Here is a 20,737-nt window from a genome sequence, read left to right as displayed (position 1 = left end):
CCCTCCTTCCCTCTCCCCCCCCCTCCTTCCCTCCCCTCCCTCGAACGAGGATGACTTGTTTCCGCACCAAAAGGGATGAGTTGACAGATGTTTTAATGAAGGCCCGATGTTCCAGTCCTGAACTCCAGGGGTGGAAGATATATATATATATATATAGTGCCTTTAACGTAGTAAAAACGTCCAACGGCGTTTCACAGGAGCATTATTAGACAAAAATTGACACCATATGAGGCGATATTAGGGCAGGTGAACAAAAACTTAGTCAAAGAGGTAGGTTTTAAGGAGTGTCTTAAAGGATGAGAGAGAGGAGGGGAGGTTTAGGGAGAGAGATCAGAGCTGAGGGCTCTGTTGAGGGAGAGAGTTCCAGATTCCCATCACCCCTTGTGTGGAAGAAGTACTGACTGAGTTCACTCTTTAATGGCCTGGCTCTAGTTTAACGTTCTGTAGATTCCCCCACCAGAAGAAATAGTGTCATTTTCTCTAGATAAGGTGGTTAAGAAGGCAAACAGAATGCTTGCCTTTATTAGTCGAGGCATAGAATACAAGAGCAGGTGGGTTATTCTCGAACTGTATAAACACTGGTTAGGCCACAGCTGGAGTACTGCGTGCAGTTCTGGTCACCACATTACAGGAAAGATGTGATTGCACCAGAGAGGGTACAGAGGAGATTTACCAGGATATTGCCCGGATTGAAGAATTTTAGCTATGAGGAAAGATTGGATAGACTGGGGTTGTTTACTTTGGAACAGAGGAGGCTTTGGGGAGACCTCATTGAGGTGTATAAAGTTATGAGGGGCCTGGATAGAGTCGATAGGAAGGACCTGTTTCCCTTGGCAGAGGGGTCAACAACCAGAGGGCATAGATTTAAAGTAATTGGGAGGATTAGAGCGGATTTGAGGTGAAATTTCTTCACCCAGAGGGTGGTGGGGGTCTGGAACTCACTGCCTGAAAGGGTGGTAGAGGCAGAAACCCTCACCACATTTTAAAAAGTACCTGGATGTGCACTTGAAGTGCTGTAACCTACAGGGCGACAGACCAAGAGTTGGAAAGTGGGATTAGGCTGGATAGCTCTTTGTCGGCCGGCATGGACACGATGGGCCGAATGGCCTCCCGTGCTAGACATTTCTGTGATTCTATACCTGATCAAATGCTTTTAATCACCTCGATCAGATCTCCCGAACCTTCAAGTTTATGAAACCTGTCCTCATAATTTAGTCTCGGTACCGATCTGTAAGATTAATTCCCCGTGAATATAATTCTGTTTCTGAGTTGGCAGAATATTACAATATGTTCCTCTTTCACCCAGATGAATAAGAACAGTCACATCATTCTGTGCGGACAGATCTCGCAGTACAACAAAGATGTGCCTTACCCTCCCCCACTGCCTCCCCCCACGCAGGCTATCCTGAAGGATCAAAATATCACACGGTAAGCAGCCCCTTCCTGTTGCAGATCGAGTGGGTGCAAGTACTTGGTGTTATCATATCTCCACACTCTACCCCGTGGGTCATCCTCATCATCATAGGCAGTCCCTCGGAATCGAGGAAGACTTGCTTCCACTCTAAAAGTGAGTTCTCAGGTGACTGAACAGTCCAATACAGGAATTACAGTCACTGTCACAGGAGGGACAGATAGTCGTTGAGGGAAGGGGAGGGGCGGGTGGGACTGGTTTGCCGCACGCTCCTTCCGCTGCCTGTGCATGATTTCTGCATGCTCTCGGCGATGAGACTCGAGGTGCTCAGCGCCCTCCCGGATGCACTTCCTCCATTGAGGGCGGTCTTTGGCCAGGGACTCCCAGGTGTCAGTGGGGATGTTGCACTTTATCAGGGAGGCTTTGAGGGTGTCCTTGTAACGTTTCCGTGGATAAAGGTGCAGTAGTGGGAGGATTCGCAAGTCTGGCAGACCGTGACGTGAACACTCCGTCCATGGCCGCAATCATCTCGACACCAGCCCATAGGGGGATTCGTCCTGTACAGCGAGTGGGTTGTGGGAACTCTCGAGGGGAGGCCACCGACACCGACCAGACACCAGTATCCCACTGGATATCGACCCGGGATTCAGAGCCAGAGCTTCTGACACCACTCACTGGGATTGTGTGGAGTGGGGTTTGACCCCTGCACCCTCTGACCCAGAGACGGGACTGTGTGAAGTGGGGTTTGACCCCTGCACCCTCTGACCCAGAGGCGGGACTGTGTGGAGTGGGGTTTGACCCCTGCACCCTCTGACCCAGAGGCGGGACTGTGTGGAGTGGGGTTTGACCCCTGCACCCTCTGACCCAGCGATGGGATTGTGTGGAGTGGGGTTTGACCTCTGTACCCTCTGACCCAGAGACAGGATTGTGTGGAGTGGGGTTTGACCCCTGCACCCTCTGACCCAGAGACAGGACTGTGTGGAGTGTCAGCTGTAACTCAGTGGGCAGCACTCTCTCTCGCCTCTGAGTCAGGCGGTTGTGGGTTCAAGCCCCAGTCCAGGGACTTGAGCACATAAATCTAATCTGACACTCTAGTACAGTGCTGAGGGAGTGCTGCACTGTTGGAGGTGCCATCTTTTGGATGAGGCAATAAACCGAGGCCCCGTCTGCTCTCTCAGGTGGATGTAAAAGATCCCATGGCACTATTTCGAAGAAGAGTAGGGGAGTTATCCCTGGTGTCCTGGGCCAATATTTATCCCTCAATCAACATAACAAAAAAACAGATTATCTGGTCATTATCACATTGCTGTTTGTGGGAGCTTGCTGTGCGCAAATTGGTTGCCTCGTTTCCCACATTACAACAGTGACAATACTTCAAAAGTACTTCATTGGCTGTAAAGTACTTTGAGACGTCCGCTGGTCATGAAAGGCGCTATATAAATGCAAGTCTTTGTTTCTAATTATGATTTTTTGCTTCCTCCCCCCCTCCCCCTCTTTTCCCACCCCCGAACTTTGACAGAGAGAGATTCATGGTGTTCAATTATTCGGATAAACACGAGGCGGGCCTGCTCCAGTTGAGCCAGTGGCTGAAGGAGGGAAAGCTGAAGGTACTGTATGGTGTGCTTGCTGCTTTGTGCATTCTTTATATATAAATATATATATATATATATATAATATTTTTTTAAAAAGGCTGCATATACATAAGAACATAAGAAATACGAACAGGAGTAGGCCATTGGCTAATCTGATCATGGACTCAGCTCCACTTCCCTGCCCGCTCCCCATCACCCCTTATCCCCTTATCAGTTAAGAAACTGTCTATTTCTGTCTTAAATGTATTCAATGTCCCAGCTTCCACAGCTCTCTGAGGCAGCAAATTCCACAGATTTACAACCCTCTGAGAGAAGAAATTTCTCCTCATCTCAGTTTTAAATGGGCGGCCCCTTATTCTAAGATTATGTCCTCTAGTTCTAGTCTCCCCCATCAGTGGAAACATCTTCTCTGCATCCACCTTGTCAAGCCCACTCATAATCTTATACGTTTCAATCAGATCACCTCGCATTCTTCTGAATTCCAATGAGTAGAGGCCCAACCTCCTCAACCTTTCCTCACAAGTCACTTAGTGCCGGCACTATTTCTGTCCGGGTGGTGATGATTGGGTAATTCCCCATCACTCCGGACTGGAGGCCGCACTGCTGGACGAGACTGGGATTGATTTTACACACACACTCTCCTCCACTCACGCAGCGTTTTGCTGCTGAAATAATCCTGATTTTACTGGGAGAGGTTGCTGTAGTTTTGTTCGTGAGTTCCGTTTGCTGTAGTTCGGAGCAACTCTGTTCAAATAGACTCTGCCTACTGAGTAAAGAGACTGTTCGCTGTGGGCCCTGCCGCCAAACCCTGCACCTGCCTCCAACCCATTGGCTGACCGCGCGGTGCCAATATTCACCGTGAAATGGGCGCCTGTTGACGCTTTAACCGCGGTCATTGCCGTCCAATTAGAAATGTGCAACATGCGTAGTTTAAATGGTTGGGACCGGACTCCGCGCATTGCTGTTCCCACAGTTGGCCATTCCCTGGGAAAACTGGCAGCTTGGGCCTCTGGTGATCGGACCCTCTTACGCTCGATGGCGGGGGGGGGGGGGGGGGGGGGGAGGAGAGAGGGAAACTGGGGTGGGGGGAAGAAGAGAGCGCGAGGGGGTGGGTGGGGGAGAAACGGTGCGCCTACTCTCCGTTGCCCCTCCTACCGCATCACCAGGACCCTTGGCCTGTGGGAGGGATAGACGTAATGCAGAGCGTGGGAAGTGAGGGTCATTTTAACCTTTCCGGTGGTCTATTTTATAACCCCCGTCCCCCCCAGATTTTACACTCCATTGTAAAAGGGGCAGCTGACCAAATCACACCAGTTCCCTACGGGCAGATTGGGATAAAACATAAATAGGAGTAGGCCATTCGGCCTCTCGAGCCTGCTCTGCCATTCAATAAGATCATGGCTGATCTGATCATGGACTCAGCTCCACTTCCCTGCCCGCTCCCCATAATCCTTGACTCCCTTATCGGTTAAGAAACTGAGTATCTCCCTGACAGCGGACGGTCCCTGTGGGTGAGCATCATGGGTTAATCAAACGATTGATGCCTCAGAGATTCATTGTCGGATTGAAGTATCGGGAACACGCTGATCTAACTGGCTGGCAGCTGTCAGTGCACAACTTTCAGACTGTTCTCTTCCCCCAGCAGTGAATGAACTGTTTAGCTGCGAGTACTTCAGAACGAGCTTGTAGACGGTGAGCAAGTCTGATCACACAGACAGTGGCTGCCCTCCCGACGCGCGCCCCCCCCCCCCGACGCACCGCCACCCAAGCTCCGAGTTCAGGCCAGCGTTTTGTGTTGCTGGTCAGCACGGGTGAGAACTTGGCTGTACCTTTTTTGGGGCCCGTGGTTCACCCATTGGGTTCCGAGCCAAATTGCCTGGATGTGGATTAATGAGGGCATCCGTGCTGGCTCACTGGTCCGAAAACTGATGAGCAAAAATTTTTTCTGAAAGTTGTAAATCTGTGGAATTTGCTCCCCCAGAGAGCTGTGGAGGCTGGGTCATTGAATATATTTAAGGTGGAGATAAACAGATTTTTTAACAACAGGGGAGTCGAGGGTTATGGGGAGCGGGTGGGGAAGTGGAGCTGAGTCCATGATCAGATCAGCCATGATCTTATTGAATGGCGGAGCAGGCTCTAGGGGCTGAATGGCCTGCTCCTGCTCCCATTTCTTATGTTCTTATGCTCATTGGCTGTAAAGTGCTTTGAGATGTCCGGTGGTATAAATGCAAATCTCTCTGGCCTGGTCCATCTCACGGTCTGCACTAAGTAAGCTGCTCTCAGCCAGGGTGGTATCTGGGGCGATGTACTTGTTCTCCATGCCTCCTGGACTAAGTAGGGAACAAAATACAATGTGGGATTGCCGCTGCTAATCACTATCCACCACTCCTGCTGGGAAGTACGTGTGCTTGGTGTTGGGTTGAGGCCAGGATCTGCTGTGCTCCGATAGCAAGCTGACCTTCACTGGGTTCACACGTCAACAATAGGTGCTTCGTCCAGGAGTGCCGAGGGACCTCTGACCCCATAGCCATCGGGAGACAACATTTGCATTAGGGAGCAATAGAATTTTCTGATGTGAGTCCGACATTGTTGTCGGTGCAGACAGTCCCACAGTTGCCTTTCCGTGGCAGGTGTGGCTCGAGAGAAGGTAGAAGACATCTTTGCCCATCTCTCAAATGCTTCTGTTCCTGCAGATCCGTGAGACGGTGGTGAACGGATTGGAAAACGTTGGAGGTGAGGGAATTTTGTGTGCAGTGCTAAGGTACTTGTGTTCTCCCCTCTCGGGCGAGAGAAAGCCGAGTGGGGAGGTGAGGGTCTGTGGGTCATGGACCTGGGGTCGGGGGGGGGGTCTGTGGGTGGGGTCGGGTCTGTGGGTCGGGGTCTGTGGGTGGGGAGGGGGGGGGCGCGGATCTGTGGGTCGGAGGTGGGGGGAGGGGGTCTTGGGGGGTGTCTGTGGGTCCGGGGGGGGGTTCCGTGGGTTGGGGTTTCTGTGGGTTGGGGGGTTTGGGACCGGACCCTGGGGTGAGCCAGGATGTTTGCGATTGCAGGAATAGTCAGGAGTCTGAGGCAGACATCCAACCTCGCAGGTCACAGGATGAACATCAATCACTTTCTCACTTTCGAGATTCCATGTAAACGTCTCAGTTGGGTTACTGTCGTGCCGTTCACTTACGGACTGATATGTAGAGAATGTGCTGTACACCATTCTGGAACAATGACGGACAGGAAAAGACCCTCTGGCCCACCCAGCCTGTCCCACAACATCACGATACCTTGTGTATCACAATATATACAATCCCCAAACCATGAGGTCTCATGGGAGAGGCGAAGAACCAGATTTAAAAACCCAGGCCATTTTGCAAGGAATAAAATCTGGGAAACTCCCCACCCCAAGCGATCGAAATTAGTCCAGGAAATCACTCTGGGCCTGAATTTCCTGCAGTACTGACCTTATGTAAGGAGTGATCTCCGCCCCAGCCAGAAACAGGTCCATCTCTCGCTTGAAGGAATTCAGTAAATCAGCGTCCACCGCACGAGCCCACAGCCTGTTCCAGAGGCCTGCTATTCTCTGGGAACAGAACCACCTCCTCACATCTAACCTTGATCTGGCCTTACACAACTTTAAACTGTGACCCCTGGTCCTCCCGAACCTATTTAATTGGAACACACTGAACTCGAACACAGTCTATTCCCTTCATCTGATAAATCTTAATCAGATCACCCAAAGGCTGAGCTTCTCTAACGTGCAGAGTTACAGCTCTGAGAACCTATCTTGATAACTAAGATGCTTTAAACTGGGAATTAGTCTAGTGGTCCACTGCATTCTTTCCAAAGCCTTTATCCCTCAATCAACATAACAAAAACAGATTGGCTGCTGCGTTTCCCACATTACAACAGTGACCACACTCCAAAAGTGCTTCATTGGCTGTGAAGCGCTTTGAGACGCCCTTTGGTCGTGAAAGGCACTATATAAATGCAAGACTTTTTTCTTTTCTATCTATGTGGTGTCTCTACCACAAATCTAAGCCCAGCTAAGAGAATGGTGGGGAAGTCACATGCTCCCAAGTGTAGGTGTCCAAGACTGGCCAGATTAAGAGATTAATTTGAATCGTGCATGGATTTCCAAAAGGTCTTTGATAAGGTACCGCACAATAGACTAACGACGAAGGTTCAGAGCCTGTGGAGTCAGGACACATGGTTTAAACAAAAGCAAAATACTGCGGATGGGTTAAAGGTAGGTTCTCAGACTAGTGAAAGGTGGGAAACGATGTTCCACAAGGATCGGTGCTGGGACCACTATTGTTCACCTTGTAGTTGTCGCGCGGTGAAGATCATGTCCGTTGTGCCCCTCAGTGGACGGAATCTGCATTGTGGCTCTGGGAGGAGCTCTTTAGCCACAGAAGACGGTTGAGGAGAATTCTTGCGATGACTTTCCCAGTGGCTGACAGGGAGATTCCTCTGGTTGCGTAGTCGGACATGTCCCCTTTTTTGAAGATGGTCATGATTACGGCATCTGGGATCTTCCGACATGCTCTCCTCATGCCAGTAATGCTTCTCCGCCATATTTTAGTGCCTCAGCGGGGATTCCTTCTGCTCCTGATGCCTTGTTCTTGAGCTGATGGATATGGCTCCTATATGGCTCAGAGATGTGGACCATGTACAGTAGACACCTCAAAGCGCTGGAGAAATACCACCAATGCTGCCTCCGCAAGATCCTGCAAATCCCCTGGGAGGACAGACGCACCAATGTTAGCGTCCTCGACCTGGCCAACATCCCCAGCATTGAAGCACTGACCACACTCTACCAGCTCTGCTGGGCAGGCCATATTGTTCGCATGCCAGACACGAGACTCCCAAAGCAAGCGCTCTACTCGGAACTCCTACACGGCAAGCGAGCCCCAGGTGGGCAGAGGAAACGTTACAAGGACATCCTCAAAGCCTCCCTGATAAAATGCAACATCCCCACCGACAGCTGGGAGTCCCTGGCCAAAGACCGCCCTAAGTGGAGGAAGAGTATCCGGGAGGGCGCTGAGCACCTCGAGTCTCGTCGCCGAGAGCATGCAGAAAACAAGCGCAGACAGCGGAAGGAGCGTGCGGCAAATCAGACTCCCCACACACCCTTTCCTCCAACCACTGTCTGCCCCACTTGTGACAGAGACTGTAATTCCTGTATTGGACTGTTCAGCCACCTAAGAACTCACTTTGAGTGGAAGCAAGTCTTCCTCGATTCCGAGGGATTGCCTATGATGATGATGATGATTACTATTTAAATAAACGATTTGCACGCGAATCGGAAATACAATTTCAAAATTTACGGCTGACCCCCAATTGGGGGTGTGGTTAATCGATAAGACGACAGCAACAAAATACAGGAACCTATCAATAAACTTGCAGGACGGATGTGTAAATGGCAAATTAATTTCAATGTAGACGTGTGAGGTGGTGCATGTTGGTAGGAAAATCAGGAGGTCACGTTCCTTGGAAAATAATTGTCTAAATGGGGTCGAGGAGCAGAGGGGATTTTTGGGTACAGATTCACAAATCACAAAGCAGTGACGCAGGTTAACCCAGCCACAAAGTGCAAACACAGCACTGGGTACATTTCCAGAGGGATAGAATTCAAAAGCAGGGAAGTTATGATCGATTTGTATCGAACCTTGGTTAGGCCACACTTGGAGGACTGTGCACAGTTCTGGTCTCCATATTACAAAAAGGATATGGAGGTACCGGAGAAGGTGCAATAACGATTTACAAGGATGATACCAGGTATATCCGCACAGTTCTATCAGGAGACTGAATGGGCTGGGGCTGTTTCTCGAGCAAACAGAAGGCTGAGGGGTGACGAGATAGAGGCCTTTATAAGATTATGAAAGGGTAGGGTCGACACAGATGTTTCCATTTGTGGGTGAGTCTAAAACTAGGGTCCATAAATATAAGATAGCCACTAAAAAATTCAATAAAGAATTCAGGAGAAACTTCTTTCCCCAAACAGTAGTGAGAATGTGGAACTCGCTCCCACAGGGAGTGGTTGAGGTGAATAGCAGAAATACATTTAAGGGGAAGCTGGATAAACACATGAGGGAGAAAGGAATAGAAGGATATGGTGACAGGGTTAGATGAAGTAGGGTGGGAGGAATCATAGAAATTTACAACACTGAAGGAGGCCATTTCCGCCCGGGTCCGCGGAGGCCGACCAAGAGCCGCTCAGCCTAATCCCACTTTCCAGCTCTCGGTCCCTAGCCCTGTAAGTTACGGCACTTCAAGTGCACATCCAACTATTTTTTTTAAATGTGCTGATGGTTTCTGCCTCTACCACCCTTTCAGACCCCCACCACCCTCTGGGTGAAGAAATTTCCCCTCAAATCCTCTCTAAACCTCCTACCAATTACTTTAAATCTATGTCCCCTGGTTGTTGACCCCTCTACCAAGGGAAACAGCTCTTTCCTATCCACTCTATCCAGGCTCCTCATAATTTTATACCTCAATAAGGTCTCCCCTCAACCTCCTCTGTTCCAAAGAAAACAAACCCAGCCTATCTAATCTTTCCTCAGCTAAAATTCTCCAGTCCAGGCAACATCCTCGTAAATCTTCTCTGTAACCTTTCCAGTGCAATCACATCTTTCCTGTAATGTGGTGACCAGAACTGCACGCAGTACTCCAGCTGCGGCCTAACTAGTATTTTATACAGTTCAAGCATAACCCACCTGCTCTTACATTCTATGCCTTGGCTAATAAAGGCAAGTATCCCGTATGCCTTCTTAACCACCTTATCTACCTAGCCTGCTACCTTCAGGGATCTGTGGACCTGCACTCCAAGGTCCCTTTATTCCTCTACACTTCTCAGTGTCCTACCATTTAATGTGTATTCCCTTACCTTGTTAGACCTCCCCATATGCATTACCTCACACTTATCCGGATTGAATTCCATTTGCCACTGTTCTGCCCACCTGACCAGTACATTGATATCTTCCTGCCGTCCGCAGCTTTCGTCTTTATCATCAGGCACGCGTGGAGCATAAACACGGACCTGGACCTTTTGGGCCAAATGTGGTGTTCATGCTATGTAACGAGTGAGGGGAACATGGATTTGGTTGACCAGCCTTGGCTCTGCTACTTGCTATATGCGAGCAGCTTGTCTTTCCTGCACTTGTGGCCAGGGAGAAGGAGGAAATGGATGTGGAGATTGGAGGTAAATATTGCTCCAGGCCAGCCTGCACTGAGGCAGAGGCAGCAAGGGGACTGCACTGCGGCAATGATAGAAGCTCCAGGTTAGACATTCTGTTGCTGCAATTCAGGATAGTGTTTGGGAGTATGTATGGCAAGAATATGTAACCCCAGTCCACTAATTTAATGGGGCAGGGTTGCTGCAAACATGCCCCCAAACTGTTAAAGTTGCCTCACACCAGGATTTTGATTTTTTTTTTAAACCGGTTTATTTCTTACAAAGTGCTTACTGGGGGTAACGAACCCATTGCAGGCTTTTGGGTCCTGACCCACTTACACTTACACTTGTAACATTTATATTTGCCAAACCTTTGGGTTTCCTCTTTCCATTCAGCAGGAAATGCTGTCCGGACTGACAGTATAAATAAATGTTTGAGAGTGTGAAGTCCGCTTGAGTTTAATACCTGCCGTTCCTAAGTGAGGGTGATGGTGTAATATCAGAATACTCCAAGGTAGTCATTATTAATCTTTTAAGTAGGCAGCACTCCTGTGGGTTCAAGTCCCACTCCAAAGACTGGAGCACATACTGCAGGCTGACACTCCAGTGCAGTGCCGAGGGAGTGCTGCGTAGAAACATAGAAAGTAGGTACAGGAGTAGGCCATTCGGCCCTTCGAGCCTGCACCACCATTCAATAAGATCATGACTGATCATTCCCTCAGTACCCCTTTCCTGCTTTCTCTCCATACCCCTTGATCCTTTTAGCCGTAAGGGCCATATCTAACTCCCTCTTGGATATATCCAATGAACTGGCATCAACAACTCTCTGCGGCAGGGAATTCCATAGGTTAACAACTCTGAGTGAAGAAGTTTCTCCTCATCTCAGTCCTAAATGGCCTACCCCTTATCCTAAGACTATGCCCCCTGGTTCTGGATGGAACATTCTTCCTGCATCTAACCTGTCCAGTCCCGTCAGAATTTTATATGTTTCTATGAGATCGCCTCTCATCCTTCTAAATTCAGTGAATGCAGGCCCAGTCGATCCAGTCTCCCCTCATATGACAGTCCTGCCATCCCTGGAATCAGCCTAGTGAACCTTCGCTGCACTCCCTCAATAGCAAGAACGTCCTTCCTCAGATTAGGAGACCAAAACTGAACACAATATTCTAGGTGAGGCCTCACTAAGGCCCTGTACAACTGCAGTAAGACCTCCCTGCTCCTATACTCAAATCCTCTAGCTATGAAGGCCAACATACCATTTGCCTTCTTCACCACCTGCTGTATCTGCATGCCAACTTTCAATGACAGATGTACTATGACACCCAGGTCTCGTTGCACCACCCTTTTTCCTAATCTGTCACCATTCAGATAATATTCTGCCTTCATGTTTTTGCTACCAAAGTGGATAACCTCACATTTATCCACATTATAGTACATCTGCCATGCATTTGCCCACTCACCTAACTTGTCCAAGTCACCCTGCAGCCTCTTAGCGTCCTCCTCACAGCTCACACCGCCACCCAGCTGAGTGTCATCTGCAGACTTGGAGATATTACACTCAATTCCCTCATCCAAATCATTGATGTATATTGTAAAGAGCTGGGGTCCCAGCACTGAGCGCTGCGGCACTCCACTAGTCACTGCCTGCCATTCTGAAAAGGACCCGTTTATCCCGACTCTCTGCTTCCTGTCTACCAACCAGTTCTCTATCCACGTCAGTACATTCCCAATACCATGTGCTTTAATTTTGCACATCAATCTCTTGTGTGGGACCTTGTCAAAAGCCTTTTGAAAATCCAAATACACCACATCCACTGGTTCTCCGATGTCCACTCTACCAGTTACATCCCCAAAACATTCCAGAAGATTTGTCGAGCAGGATTTCCCTTTCATAAATCCATGCTGATTTGGACCGATCCCATCACTGCTTTCCAAATGTGCTGCTATTTCATATTTAATAATTGATTCCAACATTTTCCCCACTGCTGATGTCAGGCTAACCGGTCTATAATTACCCGTTTTCCCTCTCCCTCCTTTTTTAAAAAGTGGTGTTACATTAGCTACCCTCCAGTCCATAGGAACTGATCCAGAGTCGATAGATTGTTGGAAAATGATCACCAATGCATTCACTATTTCTAGGGCCACTTCCTTAAGTACTCTGGGATGCAGACTATCAGGCCCCGGGGATTTATCAGCCTTCAATCCCATCAATTTCCTGCCTAATAATTTCTCAGTTCCTCCTTCTCACTAGACCTTCGGCACCCTAGTATTTCCAGAAGGTTATTTGTGTCTTCCTTCGTGAAGACAGAACCAAAGTATTTGTTTAAATGGTCCGCCATTTCTTTGTTCCCCATTATAAATTCACCTGAATCTGACTGCAAGGGACCTACGTTTGTCTTCACTAATCTTTTTCTCTTCACATATCTATAGAAGCTTTTGCAGTCAGTTTTTATGTTCCCAGCAAGCTTCCTCTCATACTCTATTTTCCCCCTCCTAATTAAACCCTTTGTCCTCCTCTGCTGTATTACAAAATTCTCCCAGTCCTCAGGTTTGCTGCTTTTTCTGGCCAATTTATATGCCTCTTCCTTGGACTTAACACTATCCTTCATTTCCCTTGTTAGCCACGGTTGAGCCACCTTCCCATTTTATTTTTACTGCAGACAGGGTTGTACAATTGTTGAAGTTCATCCATGTGATCTTTAAATGTCTGCCATTGTCTCCCATCAACCCTTTAAGTATCACTCGTCAGTCTATTCTAGCCAATTCACGTCTCATACCATCGAAGTTACCTTTCCTTAATTCAGGACCCTAGTCTCTGAATTAACTGTCGGAGGTGCTGTCTTTTGGATGAGTCGTTAAACCGAGGCCCTGTCTGCCCCCTCAGGTGGACGTAAAAGATCACATGACACTATTTCTAAGAAGTGCAGGGGAGTTATCCCCAGTGTTCTGGATAATATTTATCCCTCAAACAACTTCACTAAAACAGATAATGTGGTCAATATCGCATTGCTGTTTGTGGGAGCTTGCTGTGTGCAAATTGACTGCTGCATTTCCCACATTACAACAGTTACTGCCCTCCAAACGTACTTCATTATAAAGTGCTCCAGGACGTCCTGAGGTGGTTAAAGATGTGATAGAAATGCAAGTTTTTTCTTTTGAGTTACAAGTTAGGTTTGGGCCCCCACTCCAAACAACACAGGCAAGGTCTGTCTCTGAATACTGGAGTAATGTGCAGCGAGGGTTATGGTACCCAATCGGTCAATGTCCAGCGAGGGTCCAGTACCCGATGGGTTAATGTCTAGCGCGGGCACCAGTACCCGATGGTTTAATGTCCAGCGAAGGGTCCAGTATCTAATGGGTTAATATCCAGCGAGGGTTGTAGTACCCGATGGGTTAATGTCCAGTGAGGGTTCCAGTACCCGATGCATTGTCCTGCGAGGGTCCCGCTACCCGATGGGTTAATGTCTAGTTCGGGCTTCAGTACCCGATGGGTTAATGTCCAGCGAGGGTCCAGTACCCGATGGGTTGATGTCCAACGAGGGTCCAGTACCCGATGGGTTAATGTCCAGTCTCGCTCCCATAGTAAAGGGAGTATGGGGATTTTCAGTCTTGCTTAGAGGCCACCTAGGAGAAGGTTGCCTGAAGATTAAAAACATATGAGCGAGACTTGAGTAAGGCAGTAGGTGATGAATGGACTCGACCCCACTATCGTGTGCCTCTTAAAATTAGAACACAATTTGATGTTTTAACAAAAAAACACACCATCTCAGTTGGAATTATACTGGAGTCGGTGTGTAGGCTGCATTCTGGGTTGATTTGCGTGACTTCTGAAGGAAATACATCGGGGCTGTTTTTGATGGAATAGAGGAGATTTTGTAGAGGGGTTTAAAATTATGAAAGGATGGGACAGAGTGGTTGAGGAGTCTAGAACAAAGGCATCTGAATATTGGGCACAATGCAAGAGATCTGGGGGACGGAGACTCCTTTTATAGAATCATAGAAATTTGCAGCAGGGAATGAGGCCATTTCGGCCCATCGTGTCTGCGCCGGCTGACAAAGAGCTACCCAGCCTAATCCCACTTTCCAGCTCTAGGTCCGTAGCCCTGTAGGTTACAGCACTTCAAGTGCACATCCGGGTACTTTTTAAATGTGGTGAGGGTTTCTGCCTCTGCCACCCTTTCAGGCAGTGAGTTCCAGCCCTCACCACCCTCTGGGTGAAGACATTTCCCCTCATCCTCTGACCAATTACTTTAAATCTATGCCCCCTGGTTATTGACTCCTCTGCTAAGGGAATAGGTTCTTCCTATCCACTCTATCCAGGCCCCTCATAATTTTACACACCTCAATAGGACCGAGATGAGGAGAAACTTCTTCACCCAGAGAGTTGTGAACCTGTGGAATTCTCTACCACAGAAAGTTGTTGATGTCAGTTTGTTAAATATATTCAAGAGGGAGTTAGATATGGCCCTTACGGCTAAAGGGATCAAGGGATATGGAGAGAAAGCAGGAAAGGGGTACTGAGGGAATGATCAGCCATGATCTTATTGAATGGTGATGCAGGCTCGAAGGGCCGAATGGCCTACTCCTGCACCTATTTTCTATGTTTCAATAAGGTCTCCCCTCAGCCTCCTCTGTTCCAAGGAAAACAAACCCAGCCTATCCAATCTTTCCTCATAGCTAAAGTTTTCCAGCCCGGAAGTTGAGGATGTGGGATGTGCTGCTGGTGTTTAATTGAGGCAAAGACCATGTCAACTCTTGCCCATAGGTAGGTGTTTGAAGGAAAAGGTGATGAGGGATATGAAAACTGAGAGGCAGCACCAAACCTGGCCATTCAGCCCATCTTGCTTGTGCCGGCTCGGAGTTATCCACTTAGGCCCACTCCCCCACTCTTTCCCACAACCCCTGCAAGTTTTTCCTTTCAAAGTATTTATCCAGTTGCCTTCTGAAAGTTACTTTTGAATCTGCCTCCACCGCCCTTTCAGGCAGCGCGTTCCTGATTACAACAACTTGCGTTAAAAAAAAAAATTCCGCTCGTCTTCCCTCTGGTTCTTTTGCCAAATTTTAAAAATAAAAGAAAGACTTGCATTTATATAGCATCTTTCGTGACCACCGGGTGTTTTATAGGCACTGAAGTACTTTTGGAGTGGAGTCACTGTTGTTATAAGTAGTCTCATCGCCGAGAGCGTGCAGAAAACAAGCGCAGGCAGCGGAAGGAGCGTGCGGCAAACCAGTCCTACTCTCCCCTTCCCTCAACGACTATCTGTCCCACCTGTGACGGAGACTGTGGTTCTCGTATCGGACTGTTCAGCCACCTATGGACTCATTTTTAGAGTGGAAGCAAGTCTTCCTCGATTCCGAGGGACTGCCTATGAAGTAGCCGATTAAGTATCCATTTAAACAGCAACTTTGACGTTGCAGTGAAGTGATCTGGATCCAGAGCCAAGGTTGCATGTAGATTACACAATGTACAGAAACAGGCCCTTCAGCCCAACGGGTCCGTGCCGGGGTTTATGCTCCACACGAGCCTCCTCCCACCCCTCTTCATCTCACACTCAGCATAAAATGTTTCCTCATCTCACGTCTGGTTCTTTTGCCAATGACCTTAAATCTGCACCCTCTGGTTACCGACCTCCTGCCACTGGAAACTGGTTCATCTTATCAAAAGCCCTCGGAATTTTGAACACCTTTATTAAATCTCCCCTTAGCTTTCTCTGCTCTGAGGAGAACATCTCCAGCTTCTCCAGTCTCTCCATGCAACTGAAGCCCCTCATCCCTGGTGTAATGTAGTTGCTTCCCAGACTCATTGCCGGGATGGCGGGATTGACATATGAGAAGAGACTGGATCAACTGGGCCTTTTATATGCTGGAGTTTAGAAGGATGAGAGGGGATCTCAGAAACGTACAAGATTCTGATGGGATGGGACAGGTTATTTGCGGGAAGAATGTTCCCGATGTTGGGGAAGTCCAGAACCAGGGGACACCGTCTTAGGATAAGGGGTAAACCATTTAGGACTGAGATGAGGAGAAACCTCTTCACTGAGAGTTGCTAACTTGTGGAATTCCTTGCCGCAGAGAGTTGTTGATGCCAGTTCATTGGATATATTCAGGAGGGAGTTAGATATGGCCCTTACGGCTCAAGGGATCAAGGGGTATGGAGAGAAAGCAGGAAAGGGGTACTGAGGGAGTGATCAGCCATGATCTTATTGAATGGTGGTGCAGGCTCGATGGGCCGAATGGCCTACTCCTGCACCTATTTTCTATGTTTCATGGGTTCTTTGCTTAAGAATTCATAGCCACACATTGCTATTCAGAATGAGTTGGTTTATTAGCAAAGGTTTAACAGTCACACTACACATTACCAGTTCATCCACCAGGCTCACAACCACCTGCCTCATCGTGGATCCCCCGAACCCACTGGCTGGGGTTTTATTGAGTCTTGTGAACATCACATGACTGGCTAAGCCACCCCCAACTCAACAGTTCCACAAATCTGTGAGCACACTCTCGGGGGCATACATTATAGCTGGTACCATATTCAAATTACTTTGAGCTGCAGGCATATTGCAAATACTGCACCCGCACGATGTGAAAACTGCATTGAATCAATCGCATTATCGGTCTTGTATGTGGAGAGTTGGTGAAAATAATTTCAGGGAATTAATCTTCCGTTATCCGGGCCGTTATAAATCTGTAAAGCTTACAATTCTTCTCTTCCAGCTGCTTTTCAGTCCATGATGAAAGGAGGTAACATTGGGAAACAGATTGTCCTTGTCTCCGAGGGGTAATAACGTACCCAATCGCCCCGAGGAACCGAGCCACCGGCACAGTCGAGGGCCCCAGCATCTCTCCTCGCTGTTGTGACTGGTGCTGTTATACTGAACCCAACACTACAAGTAACTGAAGGCACTGCTCTCTCTCACCATTTATCTTTCATTAGATGGCAGTGAGTGAAACTTGACAATGTACTACTAATGGAGAGGTTTAATTTGTACACGACATTCCCTACTGCCGCATTTTGTTAAAAATAGTACAGATTCAACCTGTTCAGATGCATGTTGTACAGAACGAGTTCACGTTAAAATATAACTAGTAAACTACTCAGTGTTGGAGTGATGTATGCCAATATTTTACTAACATTCAGAGTTTCTTCTTTTTAATATGACACGTATTGTGGAACCTGTAATGTATTTGCTTCATGGGTTCTTTGCTTAAGAATTCATAGCAACAGATTGCTAATAAACCAACTAGTTCTTAAAAACAAAGGTTTAATAGTCACACTACACATTACCAGTTCATCCACCAGGCTCACAACCACCTGCCCCATCGTGGATCCCCCGAACCCAACTGGCTGGGGTTTTATTGAGTCTTGTGAACATCACGTGACTGGCTAAGCCACTCCCAACTCAACAGCTCCACAACTATTTTAGTTGCACCTGTAAATCAAATACCCCCTTCTTAAAGGGGCACCAAAACCGACAAATGAACAAATTAAACTTTAAACATTAAACAGATCAAATTAAAATTTGGTTGCCGGGGGTGATGATACACTCCAGTCCCTCCGGTGTCCACCTCTCGCGGAAGACTGCGAGCGTACCGGTGGACACCGCGTGCTCCATCGCCAGGGGCACCCTGGCTCGGTTGCAAGCGCAGATGAGAGGCAGGCAGTCAGGCTGAACGACCCCCTCGACCGCCCGCTGCCTGGACCGGCTGTTGGCACCCTTGGCCATGCCCAGGAGCAGGCCCACAAGGAGGCCTTCCGACCTGCCCGTTCCACTCCGCACAGGGTGCCCAAAGATCATGAGTGTGGGACTGAAGTGCAGCCATTCTTTGAGGAGCAGCCCTTCAAATAATGGAACAGGGGCTGCAACCTCACACATTCAGTAAAAACATGGAACACGGACTCCCCCAGACCACAGAAATTGCTGGCGGCCTGGGAGTCCGTGAACCCACTTAAAAATTTATTGTACGGGACTGCTCCGTGCACCACCTTCCAGGCCAAGTCCCCAATAGATAGAGGGAGGACTCCCGCGTAGAGTGCACTCCATCTGGGACCCCCGCCTCCTTCGGACGGCAAAATGGTGTGCCATTGCTTGTCCGGGCGGCAGACGAGGATGGCAAGGTTGAGAGTGTGTAGGAAACCCCTCCGCGCAGAACTGAAAGGCACAGAGGGAATTTCCCTGAGGAGGCTCAAGTTGTGAGGCGCCAGCTCCCGAGGGAGGTTTCAGGGTTTGACGCCGATGAGGAATTCCGTCTGGACCGGGCTCAGTTCGGACGGGATCTCCCCACGTGCTTCAGCCTCCTCAACACACCTAACGGAGTCAGGGCCCAGCGCTGTTTTTAGCGACTCGATGGCATTGGCCGGGCGTCAGCCAGTTTAGGCGCCATGCCAGCACGTGTGACGCCATCCAGCCCGCTCCTCCGCCATCGAGCAGGTCCCTGATCCTGGTCACTTCGCCAGCCACAGCCCTCTCGTCCGCCTGCCACATAAAACCGCGGTCATGGAAGTATGGATTCCTGAGCAGCGGCTCCTGCAGGATAGCCGCCACTCCAGACTGGGGAGAGCTGCGCTTGGTGGCGACTCTGTTCCAGACCCTGATGAGTTCCTGGTAAAAGACAGGCAGCTCCTGGACGGCGGTCCTGACGCCCCCCAGGCTCACAAACAGGAGCTGCATGTCATAATCGATGCTGTACTGCTGGTGGAAGAAATACGTCGCCAGAGCACGCCACCTAGGAGGGGGCTCAACGTAAAGGTATCTCTGCAGGGTCTGAAGATGGAAAGTCGCGAGCTGGGCGCTGACGCACACCAACGACTGACCGCCCTCCCGAAGCGGGAGACTCAAGACTGCGGCAGAGACCCAGTGCTTCCTGTTGTTCCAGAAGAAGTCCACCAACTTCTTCTGTATCTTGGCGACAAATGCAGGGGGAGGGGTCAAAATGAGCAACTGGTACCAGAGCAAAATGGCCACCAGCTGGTTTATGACTAGCGCTCGACCCCTGTAGGACAGCACTCGGAGCAGTCCTGTCCCGCGCCCTAGGCGAGCGGCGACCTTGGCCTCCAGCTCTTGCCAGTTCGCCAGCCAGGCTTCCTCATCTAGGCTAAGGTACACTCCCAGATAGAGGAGATGGGTCGTGCTCCAGGCAAAAGGCCTGAGTTCCTCTGGCAGGGAGTCCACCCACCACTGACCAACCAGGAGTCCGGAACATTTCTCCCAGTTGATCCTGGCAGAGGATGCGGCCGAGTAAATCTGCCACTCACGCATCTTCCGCAGGTCAGCGGGATCCTCTACCGCGAGGAGCACGTCATCGGCATAAGCCGAGAGGACGACCTCCACGCCCAGCCCTTGCAGAGCCAGTCCCGTCAACCTCGTCCGCAGGAGGCGCAGGAAAAGCTCCACGCATAAGACATATAACTGGCCGGACATGGGGCATCCCTGGTGCACCCCTCTCCTAAAGTGAAGGGGCATCGTCAAAGACCCGTTAACCTTAATCAGACACTCCGCCGCGGCGTACAAAAGTCGGATCTGGGCGACGAAATGTGTCCCGAACCCGAAAGCGCGCAGAGTTCCGAACAGATACTCGTGATCCACCCTGTCGAACGCCTTCTCCTGGTCTAGGGAAAGGAAGGCGACCGACAGACCAGCCTCCTGGGAGTGATGGATGAGGTCCCGGACCAGATGGATGTTATCGTGGATTGTCCGGCCCGGAACCGTGTAGGACTGGTCGGGGTGGATCATGTGGTCCAGCACGGCGCCAAGGCGAGCAGACATCGCCCTGGCGAAGATTTTGTAGTCCGTGCTGAGGAGGGAGACCGGCCGCCAGTTCTTAAGGAGGCGGAGATCGCCCTTCTTAGGCAGCAGGACGATGACTGCCCTGTGCCAAGAGAGAGGCATCTCCCCGGTTGCCAGACTTTCCCCCAGGACCCGCGCGTAGTCGCCTCCCAGAACGCCCTGTGGAACTCCACGGTCAGCCCGTCCAGCCCCGGGGCTTTTCCCCTCGAGAGCCGGGCGAGGGCGCCGGTCAGCTCCGCCAGGCTTAGCGGAGCTTCCAGATTTTCGGCGCCCTCCGGGCCGACCTTCAGCATGTCCTCCCACAAAACTCTATGCGCTTCCTTGCTGGACTGATCCGGAGAAAACCAAGCCCATTAATAGTTTCGGGCCCTGTTGCTGATGCCCTCCGGATCTGAGACGAGAGAGCCGTCGTTGGCCAGCAGCGTCAAGAGCTGCTTACGGAGTCCGTGTCGTTTTTCCAGCGAGTAGAAGAAGGGGGAGCCGCGGTCCAGATCCTGCGGTATCGGCGTTATCCCCGACCTCACCTCCCCCAGTTGGCGTAGGTGAGGGAGGAGGAGCTCCCCGGGAACAAAGGGCGGGACGTTCGAGATGATGACCCTCTGCGCGGTGGCCTCGAGACGGTCCCGTCCACCGTGAGCCCCTTACTGAGGGCCAGGATCACTGCCCGCTCCGACCCCAGGAAGAACACAGCGTTCCTGTACATTTTGGAGGCGGCGACAATGGCTGAGGGGCCGACGACCCCAGCCATTGCCCTCACGCACTCCTCGATGGTCGTGTTCGGGTG

The 20,737-nt window shown here is 49.8% G+C and overlaps 1 protein-coding gene across 2 annotated transcripts in view; it reads left to right on the top strand.

The window, feature by feature from the left end:
• ptgr2 (prostaglandin reductase 2) overlaps positions 1-17,262 on the top strand; it is a 45,927-nt gene extending 28,665 nt beyond the window's left edge. For both annotated transcript variants that reach the window (XM_070878662.1, XM_070878661.1), the window contains 4 exons: positions 1,307-1,428; positions 2,931-3,018; positions 5,697-5,736; positions 16,883-17,262. In XM_070878662.1, the coding sequence (XP_070734763.1) occupies positions 1,307-1,428; positions 2,931-3,018; positions 5,697-5,736; positions 16,883-16,950 (318 nt within the window). In that variant the 3' untranslated portion in view covers positions 16,951-17,262. The remainder of the gene's footprint in view (positions 1-1,306; positions 1,429-2,930; positions 3,019-5,696; positions 5,737-16,882) is intronic.
• The last annotated feature ends 3,475 nt before the right edge of the window (positions 17,263-20,737 follow it).

The sequence above is a fragment of the Pristiophorus japonicus genome, chromosome 4 (assembly GCF_044704955.1).
Source record: "Pristiophorus japonicus isolate sPriJap1 chromosome 4, sPriJap1.hap1, whole genome shotgun sequence".
Lineage (NCBI taxonomy): Eukaryota > Metazoa > Chordata > Chondrichthyes > Pristiophoridae > Pristiophorus > Pristiophorus japonicus.
This window is presented reverse-complemented; position numbering and strand designations above follow the sequence as displayed.